The 12,891-nt window shown below is 38.7% G+C and overlaps 1 protein-coding gene across 6 annotated transcripts in view; it reads left to right on the plus strand.

Annotated features, from left to right (window-relative positions):
* ARMC2 (armadillo repeat containing 2) overlaps positions 1-12,891 on the plus strand; it is a 76,975-nt gene that overhangs the window by 37,747 nt on the left and 26,337 nt on the right. For all 6 annotated transcript variants that reach the window (XM_076333364.1, XM_076333366.1, XM_076333367.1 and 3 more), the window contains 3 exons: positions 2,894-2,996; positions 5,558-5,778; positions 11,172-11,317. In XM_076333364.1, coding sequence (XP_076189479.1) covers positions 2,894-2,996; positions 5,558-5,778; positions 11,172-11,317 — 470 coding nt within the window. The remainder of the gene's footprint in view (positions 1-2,893; positions 2,997-5,557; positions 5,779-11,171; positions 11,318-12,891) is intronic.

The following is a 12,891-nucleotide window of genomic DNA, read 5'->3' on the forward strand; positions in this document are numbered from 1 at the left end:
CCTACTAGGGGAGGTGCCTCGCTCGACCTGCTGTTTACAAACAGAGAAGGACTGGTGGGAGATGTGGTGGTCGGAGGCCGTCTTGGGCTTAGCGACCATGAAATGATAGAATTCTCGCTTCTTGGTGAAGTAAGGAGGGGGGGCAGCAAAACCGCAACCATGGACTTCCGGAGGGCGGACTTTGGCCTGTTCAGGACGCTGGTTGAGAGAGTCCCGTGGGAGACGGTCCTGAAGGGCAAAGGGGTCCAGGAAGGCTGGACGATCTTCAAGAAGGAAGTCTTAAAGGTGCAGGAGCAGGCTGTCCCTGTACGCCGTAAGAAGAATGGGCGGGGAAGACGACCGGCCTGGCTGAACGGGGAGCTCTTGCTGGGACTCAGGAAAAAAAGGAGAGTTTACCGCTTGTGGAAGAAGGGGCAGGCGACTCAAGAAGAGTACAGGGATCTCGTTAGGTCGTGCAGAGAAGAAATGAGAAAGGCAAAAGCCCAGCTAGAACGCAATCTGGCCGCTGTCGTTAGAGACAACAAAAAAAGTTTTTACAAATATATTAATGACAAGAAGAGAGCCAGGGAGAATCTCCATCCTTTATTGGATGCAAGGGGGAACATTGTCACTGAGGATGAGGAAAAGGCTGAGGTACTCAATGCCTTCTTTGCCTCAGTCTTTAACAGGCAGACCAGTTATCCTCAGGGTACTCGGCCCCCCGAGCTGGAAGACGGGGACGGCGAGCAGGATGAACCCCCCGTAATCCAGGAGGAAGCAGTCAATGACCTGCTATGCCACCTGGACACTCACAAGTCTATGGGGCCGGATGGGATCCACCCGAGAGTGCTGAGGGAGCTGGTGGAGGTGCTCGCCAAGCCGCTCTCCATCATTTATCAGCAGTCCTGGTTAACGGGGGAGGTCCCGGATGACTGGAGGCTTGCCAATGTGACGCCCATCCACAAGAAGGGCCGGAAGGAGGATCCGGGGAACTACAGGCCTGTCAGCCTGACCTCGGTGCCGGGGAAGATTATGGAGCGGTTCATCTTGAGGGCGCTCACAAGGCATGAGCGGGACAACCAGGGGATCCGGCCTAGCCAGCACGGATTCATGAAAGGCAGGTCCTGCTTGACCAACCTGATCTCCTTCTATGACCAGGTGACCCGCCTAGTGGATGAGGGAAAGGCTGTGGATGTGGTCTACCTCGACTTCAGCTAGGCCTTTGACACTGTCTCCCACAGCATTCTCCTAGAGAAGCTGGCGGCTCACGGCTTAGACAGGTGGACTCTGCGCTGGGTCAAAAACTGGCTGGACGGCCGGGCCCAGAGAGTTGTGGTGAATGGAGTTACATCCAGTTGGCGGCCGGTCACGAGCGGTGTTCCCCAGGGCTCAGTACTGGGGCCGGTCTTGTTTAATATCTTTATTGATGATCTGGATGAGGGGATCGAGTGCACCCTCAGTAAGTTTGCAGACGACACCAAGCTGGGCGGGAGTGTTGATCTGCTCGAGGGTAGGAAGGCTCTGCAGAGGGACCTGGACAGGCTGGATCGATGGGCTGAGGCCAACTGTATGAGGTTCAACAAGGACAAGTGCCGGGTCCTGCACTTCGGCCACAACAACCCCATGCAGCGCTACAGGCTTGGGGAAGAGCGGCTGGAAAGCTGCCTGGAGGAGAAGGACCTGGGGGTGCTGGTTGACAGCCGGCTGAACATGAGCCGGCAGTGTGCCCAGGCGGCCAAGAAGGCCAATGGCATCCTGGCCTGTATCAGAACTAGTGTGGCCAGCAGGAGTAGGGAAGTGATCGTGCCCCTGTACTCGGCACTGGTGAGGCCGCACCTCGAATACTGTGTTCAGTTTTGGGCCCCTCACTACAAGAAGGACGTCGAGGTGCTGGAGCGTGTCCAGAGAAGGGCAACGAGGCTGGTGAAGGGTCTGGAGAACAAGTCTTATGAGGAGCGGCTGAGGGAACTGGGGTTGTTCAGCCTGGAGAAAAGGAGGCTGAGGGGAGACCTCATCGCTCTCTACAACTACCTGAAAGGAGGTTGTAGCAAGGTGGGTGTTGGTCTTTTCTCCGAAGTAACAAGCGATAGGATGAGAGGAAATGGCCTCAAGTTGCGCCAGGGGAGGTTTAGATTGGATGTAAGGAAAAATGTCTTTACTGAAAGAGTGGTTAAACATTGGAAGAGGCTGCCCAGGGAGGTGGTTGAGTCCCCATCCCTGGAGGTATTTAAAAGACGTGTAGATGAGGCGCTTAGGGACATGGTTTAGTGGGCATGGTGGTGTTGGGTTGACGGTTGGACTCGATGATCTTAGAGGTCTTTTCCAACCTCAATGATTCTATGATTCTATGATTCTGTAAGAGAAGAAATTGCACTTGAAATGCAGAGGAAAGGAAGAGATTTGTCACTGTATTTTTAACACTTTTACTTCCCTTTCATGATCTTTCGATGACCATGTAATGACCATGTTCATTGTAAGATCTTGTTTTCTGATATTTGAGAATAACTTTCATTATGACATCTACTATTGTACTGGAGTTCTTTGTGGTATGGCCTTAGATGCCAAACCTGTGAATCCTGTGCAGAATTTCTTTGTAAGAGTGAATTAGAGAAAAAAATGTGCAAGTTATTGATATACTACCTGCAGGAAATACATAAAAAGTTTATATATCATCTGTTATTTTGAAGTCAGTCAGCACAATTTGCTAAATAGAACTTAAACTAGCTGGGTTTCAGAGTCCTTTAATTCTGCAAACTTTTCAGTTTGGCTCAGTGTACTGTCATGGTTTCAGCTGGAATTTAGTAGTTCTGTGAGAATACAAGTTTGCCATGATGTCTGAACTTGTAAAATATTATGGTACATTTTTGTATGTAGATTTTAGTTGTGATTTTTATGTCTTTTACTTTCTTTGCAGATGAAAGTGGATGGAAAAAATCTTCTCAGTGTTTGCAAGCTTGCATTTAAAATTTGCAGGAATGAAAAAAATGATTACATCATTCAAAATGATAGATTATTGGGTATGTATTTTGTTCTTGTATGTAAGTTAGATGTTGAAATTCAATAGTTAGATTGATCATCTTTCAAGAAAAATTATCAGAGCTAACTTAGTCACGCACTAAAAATTGCCTACTAGGTCAAAATAACGGTCCATCTAGTCCAGTATTCTGTGTCTAATGATGGCAATAGGGGATGCTATTTAGGGAAAGCATGGAAGCCCGTGTGTTTTCTGTGATCCATTTCCCCTGTACTACCCCAGGATCCAGAATTGTTACATTCTATTAGGGACATTAGATGGTGCATCCCTGCCTAATCCTTTTTAGTCTCTGTTTATAGATCTTTTGTTCATTAATTTGCCTAATTCCTTCTTGAACTTTCTGATTCTGTCTGCCTCTACAATCTCATAGAGCAACAAGTTCCAGAAGTTCTCTGTCTGCTGTTTTAAACCTATCTACTTTCATTATGCCACTGCTTGTAGTTTTGCAGGATTTGTAAGAGTTTCTACAGTCAGCTTACCCTCCACCTTCATGTTTTTTTAAACCACAGTCATATCACATATCTCTGCCTTCTTCTCTTCAGACTGAGGCATCTCAGCCTTTGAGCTCTCTCTTTGAAAGGATATTGTGTCATTCTCTCAGTTGTTTTAGTAGCCCTTCTCTGTACCTTCTCCAAGTCCAGGAGATCCTTCTTGAGATGTACAGAACAAAACTGTCTATAGAAGTCAAGATATGTCTGCACCAAATTTTATAGAAGCAAAATAATGCTGTCTGTGTTGTTGGCCATCATCAGGAAGGATATTGAGAACCATCATTGGCTTTTTTAGAGGCTGCTGCACATTGAGCCAATGGTTTTGGAGAATTATCAGCAGTGGCTCTAAGATCTCTTCTGTGGTTGTAACTATATTTGTGTCATCCACACACACCTTGCAAATATGAGAAATACGAAGAAAATGACAGTGTATGAATGATACTCAGTATCGACTGATGGTCATTCCTTTCATTAAAACTTCATTATGTTTTATTAACGGAGGCCTTAACCTTGCAAGCATTTATTGCATGTGCATAAGTTAAAGCACGTGCGTATATCTGCTTAAATAGATGAGAGTATTCATGGTCTTAAAGTTTAGTATGTGAGTGTTGTCAGAAATAAAGACCAGATAAGCCTTTCCAGTAGTAAGATCAACAGGAAAGGACTCAGAGAAAAGAGAACAGCTCAGATTGCTCAACTGACTTTGGATACTGAAAACTACCGTTTTGCAGAGATTAGCATCATACAAAAATCTGGACAAGTTGAGTGGCTATGTCTGTGTAAGCATTGGTTTTTTTGCTCTCATTTCCATCTCCACTCACTTTTCTTTCACTTGCTCTTCTTTCCCTGTATTTTAAAAACTAGTAAAGGAAAGAATGTTTTTGGTAGGATTTTGTTTGTTTGTTTATTCACTCTTTATGTTTTGGACCCACCTCATCCAGGCCGAAGACATGAACCTGGGTTATCATCATAATCACCCAGATTCCTGTTGCAGTCACTGGGCTATAGATTCAATTTCTTTTTCTTCCTCTGGCCCTGTGAACTATTTATGTGCAGCAGCTCCAGTAGAAGAAACAAATTAACTGTTCATCCCAAAATAGACAACTTCTGTTCAAGACCCTGTTTGATGCTGAGCAGAGCAGGAACCTGAAGCTGATTTCTCACATTGCCACAACCCAAGTGGTTTAGCTGACCACTTGGCAGTTGGTGAGGGTGAGAGTTTGGGCAAGAGCCTGGAGTGTGTGTACTTCATCCATATACATCCATATACTTGGAGAGAGTTTCAACTTGAGTTGAGACAGAAAAAACTTTAGAAATCTCTTAAGTTTAATGAGATGGGAAAATGCTTTTATTCAACTAGATGGCACACAGGAAGCAGAAGTAAATACCAGTTTCAGTCAGTTACTAGAAATTCGAAAGTATAAAATTGGTTAGGGTTACTTATTTATTTAAGATACACTCACCAAATTCAGAATGTCTCGATTTGTCTGTGAAAGGTACATTGGGTTTGTGCTAACAACTGTTAATTTTAACATTTCAGATATCTGACAGTGGTAGCATAAAGCAAAACTTTTACAGTAACTTCACCTACATAAAAAGTAAATCTAAAAAGGCTATGAACAGACTTCAAATGTGAGATTTGAATTAGGCACCTTGCTTTTTAGTGCTCCATTTGAGATGCTTTAAGACATTTGATTTTTAAGGAAGTAGTGGGAATAAACCTCTTTAGAATGTCTCAAGTTTAGTACACAAAATTCCAGGCACACACAATCACTTTTGCAAATCTTGGCTGAGGATTTCAATGATTACTGCTATGTGTTTACAACTGGTGCTGTTCTTGAAGCCTGGGAGAACAAAAGTCAGGCCCATTCTCTTATTCATCAATAATTGTTTCTTGGTTTCAATCTGAATACCCGATTTTTCTAGCCCACTTATTAGAAATATAAGAGTTCAATCTGAGGGTTTTTTCCCAATTGTTAATCTCTTCAATGACTGGAATGTATCAAATATAAATGTTAATATTAGGCTTTCTGAATAATGATTTTCCTTTTAGATTGTTTGTTGGAGGTCCTGAGAACTGAAGATCTACAAAAAAGCAATGAAGCTCTCCTGTATTGCATGGGAGCTATAAAATTCATGTCTGGAAATGCAGTACTCCTTAATGAAATGGTCAACAAAGGAGCTGTTGAAATGTTGCTGCAATTAATGAAGCAGATTAATAATATAAAAGAAAATGACACATATTTCTCCAACTTGGGCCACCTGTTAGTCCAGGTTAGCATTTACTTTTATTTCTAAAAGTACACACTTCAAGGGCAAATTAAAAATTTAATCAGTGGAGATAAGCTAACCCTGTGTGCCACTGACAGAGTTGTACCTATATTTGAATAGACTTGTTTTTAAGAAGTTTACATGAAGTTGTTCAGGACCTAAATTTAATTATCATAGATTTTTTTGTGTAGTCAATTTTAAAAGCTTTAGAAATTCTGAAGTTAATAGAAATATTTTTAGGTACCTAATAAAACCAGTTTCTTCTTACTACTTTATGGTGCTGACAATGTTCTGGATATTATAGTAAACAGATAATAAATGTGTTCCCTGTCTAAATTCTTTAAACTGAAATAACAAATACAAACCGGTTCTGCAATACTCTAGGAGATTACAAAAAGCTTTTTATTACAAGAATAATGCATTTTAAAAAATGCGTAGGAAAATATAGCTACATTTCTTTGACAAAGTGTTTCTGAAGAACTGTAATTTAAGGAAAAGGTAGTTGTAAAACCCAACACTTTTTGAATCTTTTTGAAGGCAGCAGGCTCAAAACTATCTTTTCACATATGAGGTACCTTGTTGAGTGGTGGCTATGAAAACTAATACTTTGCCCTAAAGCTGTTTAAACCTTAGTGTTTTAGAAAAAAAAGGTTATGTAGCTAAATCTTAAGTTATGCATAGGTTGTGGGTTTTTTTTATTTGTCAAGGATTTGGCAGCTAGATTCCTGGCATTTGTCTTGGAAATTATTGATGTAAAGATTAGTGAATGGTGTAATTGTAAGCTTTTGGGGACTGCATAGGAAAAAATATTGGGCAATTTTCTGAGGTAGTGTTTACACTAAATTTCTCTACTAATTATGCCAGATTTCTTTAATTCTCTACTAACTTACAAACAAGGGATTTTATACTACTTGAAATTATATGAGAAAACAGATAGCTTACATCATCACGTTACTATTACTGATTTTTGTCTGTTTATTTTAGTGGAGCTATGAGCTATGTCTCTCCAGAATAGTGTGTATAATCTTAATACAAACATAAACAGATTGGGAGATGCTACGAAGCACTGAATGAAATGATGTGGCTTAATACGTACGTTTGGCTAAGGAAGTCCCAAAGTGGCAAACTGGTAAAGACTGGGAGAATATATGATGAAACTGGAAATTTTGTGCTTGTCGTGTTCCTATTTTCTTTCCTATCTGGTCTTGTCAGCGTTAAGTTCCTATATGAATCACAAAATTCTCTCTTATACACTTCTGTCTTGAGAATTGGGAACGTTAACTTTCTTGTGGCATTGTGAATTCTCCAAACAATTCTAAAATCATCTGTGCCATTTTGTTGATATCACACAGTATATTCTATACAAAAATGGTATATGGGATTTCCAGGCCTTCTTTTTCAAGAGAAGGTGTACAAACTTCAGGTCTGCATGTAATCAAGATTTTAATGACCATATTTTTCTTGAATGCTGCTAGTTAGACTTTGTAAGTCCCGATACTACTGCAGTGCTGCCTTAGGCTATCAGTTTAGTTAGAAACCCCCTTTTGAAAAGTACTGAGGAGGGATTGGGGGTCCAGAATGGATTCTGTTCTCAGTGTAGTTTGCAAGGTGATAGACAGTGACTTGAAACACCTAAACTGTAAGAAAAGTAAGCTTAGATGAAGGAGTAGAGTATGATGCCTCACATACGGAAGCTGTGCAGTCATTTCAGTGAGTGGAAGTTTAGGCTGTAGTTTTGGTAGGCATTTTAAAACCTGAATTAGAGATATGTATCCTGTGTCACTTTTCATGTCTATGTAGTTCAAAAATACTTATCCTTCTGAGAGCAGGAAGGGGATGGTTAAAAGCAAAGCATATTACTTACTGACGTTTGCTGGCTGCTGTTGGCATTAATCATATAATACATATAATGGGAATCCTGTTGAGCAGAAAGAGATGGAAATTTATGTTAAATAGATATAAAAAGAAGTTTTTGCCAGTTGGGGCATTTAAAAATAACAGATGATGTCCAAGTAATAAAACTAATGAATTGGATTATTTTCAGCTGTTTGACTAGCTGTCTGAACTTCCCCACAACTTTGCAGAAATATTTTTTCTTCCATTATTTGTATGTGGCTAAATTTAGGTTTTTAAATCAAAGGTTTAATTTGCAAATGTTTAAAAGGAAAATGTTACATTTTACACCTTTTTTGTGGGTCATTATTCTCTCTGCTGTTTTTAGTATGATTGGAAGTGTATCAAAACTATTTTGTACAGTTTGAATAGACTGGCTGTTCCTAAGGAGGCCACAAGTATTTTGTGGAAAAGTCAATACTGACAACTGTCTCTTATTGAGGTTGCTGTTTCACTTGTTTGTATTCTCTTCTATAGTAGTACAGATACTTCATTTTTCTTCCTCTTGTGAGAAAAGTAGCAATTCCTGCTGCTATGGAATTCCTGTGCAACTTTCTCATACTGGTTTCTTCAACAAATCTACATTAATGTGCACCATTTCTTCCATATGAGTTAATTGTTCAGTCATCATAGGCAGATGTAGGAATAGTTCTGTTTTCAGGGATGTAGTATCAAAGAAAGTTTCTTCTGTGATTCATGTCTTCAGAATAAAGGAAGTTTTTGTGGCATACTTCAACTTGTAGCAAAAGATCGAATACCCAGTGACATACAGAATTAATGAATAAATACAAGTCTTGAGGAATAGACAGCAAATTATACTGGAGGAGAAAAACACCTTAAATAGTCACAGTGGTCTCTGAGGGAGGCTCTGCCGTCTCTTAACCCTGATAACTGAAGTATCTCAGTTAACTGGGACCATCTCTTCATTCTTTAACCGTATAATTGCACAATCACCAGATGGCAGTGTTATACGTAATCTTGCCAGGTCCTTTTTATGGGAATAAAGTCCCTCTCTGGTTTCTTCATTGTTACACAATGGATTTTATGCAGATGTCCCATAAGACAAGAATAAAAATGTTTGTAATAATAATTATTTTTCCTTAATAGAGGACATGAAATCAAGGTCATCTTTGACTTATTTTATGTTGCTTCACCTAATAGCCTGATTATACGAAATATAGTAATGCTTATTCAAAAGCCAAGGCTTTTGAAGTGTCACTGGCAAGACTTAACAAGTACTCCATGCTCCTTAATTGAAAAGCACTTAAATGTCTTCTCCTTTAAAAATAGAACTTGTCTGCTGTTAAATTTTCTGTTTGGGTGAATTTGATCTTTCACATGGCAACATAAGAATTAGGGCTGGTGGGGATTGCTAGAGCCAATTGTTACGCATTTCTCCCTGAATCACGGTGTCTGCTTGAAGCAATCAGACTATCTCTTGAATTCATCTGCTCTCTGGCTAGCTTCTATTATTTTTTCATTTGTACTCTTCAAATTTCACTTGCGTACTAACTGTTCTTTTGTGGGTGTATACTGGTATGAACTTCTGAATTTCATTGTCTCGCACATTTAAGTGTATACATTATTTTGCATTGCTTTCCCTTTCCAACCTGTCTCTGTGTGAGGATGCCTCTTGACCGAATTTACTGCTGGAGGATTTTGAACCATCTAACTGTCTCAGGCAGTGAAAAATTTTACTCTCTTTTTGGAGACCTCTGCACCATTATCTATTGATAAAGATTTTATTTTTTTCATCATCTAATATGTAAGTCTCTTTGCTGCAGTGAAAGCCCTGGTCTAGGTTTGAACAACACTTTAAATAATGTGGTTTATCCTTCATTTTCTTTATTGTGAAGTTTAGTTAGAGCTCAACAAATATCATCCTAGGCTGACTGTGGACATCTTGTATGTGAGCACTGAATGGAGTCTTCTGTGTCTATTCCATTTGGCAGGGATTTTTCTACCAAAACTTTTGAATAGCAAAGTATTTGATCATTATATTTTTATTTTAAAATATTTCTCCAGTATTGTGTTGATTTTTGAAGCATCATGACTTGTGAAAGGATGCATATCTGGAAATGTATTTTTTGCAGTTGTTTAGTTAAAATAACAAAAAAACTCCAAGTGTCTTCTTAAAATATGAGCAAATGGCTTCCATAGGTTCAGTTTCTGTTTACTCTGAATATAGTATACATTTCATATTTAGTGCTGAAGTTAAATCCATTCACATATCACATTCACATTAGCACATAATTTTTTTCCCTCTGTACCTTGCTTCTCCATTTTGACACATTGTTCCTTCTCCTATTGTTCCATTACAGAACATCGTGTGGTGACTGAACATGTACGCTTTTGTCAAATTTGTTGAAGTAGGCAAGCAAATTTGAAAGCTGCTGGAGAATGGACAGAGTAGCGCATAGAATCCTATGAGCAAAAGCTCCTCAAACACAACAACTAACCTGCTCTTTGTCAGATTTTTCCTTTAAAACTAGCAATTACATATCACTGGACAAGCAGTCCAATTCAGTGATGAAATACTTAATTTCTAGGGTTTTTTGTGATTACAAACAATTTGAACAGATAGTCTTTGTGCCTTATCAAACTACATTTAAAACCAAATTGAAGTTAAATACCTTACTCTTAGAATAAGGAAAATCTGAAGAATTCCCATATTCACATTAGATTAAATGACTTCACGTTAATTTTATAGTAAGTTCTGGTTTGGATCAACAGTTAACTTACATGTCATTGCCTGTCTGACCTTGGCATTTGAATACCCTTACCTTGGAAGAAAACCAGAACATTTCAAAATATGCAACAGCTGATTCATTTTGCCTATCTACAAGTGATAGATATTTTATGCTTAAAACTCCTTGAAATAGAAGAGTATCTTCTGAAAATATTTTGCTTTCTCCAAAAAAAACTTGAGGACTTAAGCTTTTCATTTTTATACTGTTCAAATAGTGGATTTCTCTTGATCTTGATTAACTTTTAAAATTTTAAATCAAAATAAATTTTATTGTATTTTAAAATAAATTCATCTTAGTTTGCAACTTGTAGTTATTATCAAAATATGTATTATATATCAGTATTAATTTGCAGGACTTAAATGTAAATTTGCAAAATCAGACATTATGCAAAAAATCCCTTTAACTATCCACAGCATTTCACCTAATTTCCAATTGGTATATAGTTGTATACATGCATACAAGATTTTAAAACATATGAAAGATCATGTTTCTCTCAAAGAAGGAGGTTACATGCAGGCAAAGACCACTGTCAGTCTTTTATTTTCAAACAATTATTTCAATATACACAATTGTGTTACTTACATGTTTCCTGTTATAATTTATTGGTAGATACATACCTGCAGAATGTTAACAGGGCATTCAGACTGCCTTAGACGTTATAAATGAGGTCTGAGCTTTATTAAATTTTCAAAACAGCGTGGATTCTGTTGTAAACGGCTGTGATTAATAAATCTTTAAATATTCTATATGCAGCTGACAGCTACTTTGCGAAACTTGGCTGACTTACCTCCGGCAAGACGCCAACTCATTTGCAATGGTGCAGTCTCTGAGCTCTGTGTGGCGCTAGAGCAGCGTATGAATGCTAAGGATGTATGCACCTATATTGTCAGGATATTCAGGTATGTATAGAACACAGTGCTATTTCTGCATGCAGTCAAGTCAGTGCTACTGCTTCAAGTGACCCCAAAGAGGGCAGAATCAAGCACTGAAATTGGATGATTTACATTGAATTGTTTTTTTAAAAGCTCTGTGTAGTTTTTAATTATTTTGTACGATAACTGTGTCTTTATTAATGTTGATAGAATGGTTTCATTGTAGCCATACAAACTTGGATTCATTGTCCCTGTGAAAAATGTTTTGTTGTATTGTGTCATTCTTTGATCCCATAGATTCTGATTGAGATTTTTAAAGTACCGTTTCTTATATTTTACAGCTGCATAAATTATTAAGTATTTATTAATCCTATTTTAGGCCATGTTGTAAAAAAATGAATGAGAGAAATTACACAAGCTTAAGTTATATCGGGGACTGCGTATTGTGAAATAAAATACAAAAGAGAGAAAACGTGATCAGTGTTCGTTGTTTTGAGCTGTCACAGAGCGTTTGAGGAGATTAATCTGTGGAATCAGGGCTTGAGTGTGCAGACGGAAGCGCTGAAAGAATCTCAGCTTTATGAGCACCTCAGTGGCTGCTTACCAAGATGTGCTTTTTAGAGGGAGATCAGTATGAGTGACTCACCCAAAAAGATCCTTTTGTAGTCTGAATAGTTTCTCAGTCAAAAATCTTCCAGTTACCAAGCACCAGCTTGCAATATCCAATGCTAAATGGACTTGCAAACAATTTAAGGATTTTGAAGAAGTTGTGAAATTAACTGTTGGTAATTTCAGGAGCAGTTGAGTTATAAGTACAATTTATGAATGCTGTTCTGGATGAAGTATTTGCCGTTGCTGCTTTGTTATTGTATTGAGTCATGTTGCCTGTGGCTCCATGTTCATTGAGGTTCTGCTATGGACTTCTCTTCCTGTTCAGCCCCTCCAAATTATCCATCACGCTCTCCTTACTAGATGAGATCAGGTTGTGCTTTGAAGAGCAGCTACGTAAGGGACTATCATTCCTTCCTCTCCACAGCTAAAAACAGGCAAATCTGGTCCTTTGCTGTTTGTGCTACCCGTGAAGCAAGTGAATTGCTTCCCCAATTCCATGCCACCTTGTCCACATCTGTCTCTCTAATTTTGTTCCTAAAAATGGGTTGAGTTCTAGCAATGATTACAGCACTTTGAGCATATTTACTTCTTCTAAGGAGAGAGCATTTCTTTTACTTGGAAAATGCCATGAAAAGTGGGGTAATGGGTTTGTAATTAAATGTAATCGATACTTACCCTGTAATTCTGACAAGGACATTTACTTGATCTAGAATTCAATATGGAGCAAAAGTAATTTGTCTTATTTAAAATTTCCTACTGCTTCAATTTTTTTTCTTAAGTTTAGTGAACTGCATGCTCCAAGGATACAAATTAGCCATAAAATCAATTTAATTAGCTTCCTGGAAATAGCAGTCATGGAAAAAAAAAATTATACTATGCAGCACAGAGCACAGATTTGAATTTTGTTTTGTCTTCTAGTAATACAGAATGATTATTCTTTTCTCTCAGTCAGTAACTTTAGGCAGCTTCTTTGTAGAGAATATGTTCAA

The sequence above is a fragment of the Aptenodytes patagonicus genome, chromosome 3, assembly GCF_965638725.1.
Source record: "Aptenodytes patagonicus chromosome 3, bAptPat1.pri.cur, whole genome shotgun sequence".
In the NCBI taxonomy this organism is placed as follows: Eukaryota; Metazoa; Chordata; class Aves; order Sphenisciformes; family Spheniscidae; genus Aptenodytes; species Aptenodytes patagonicus.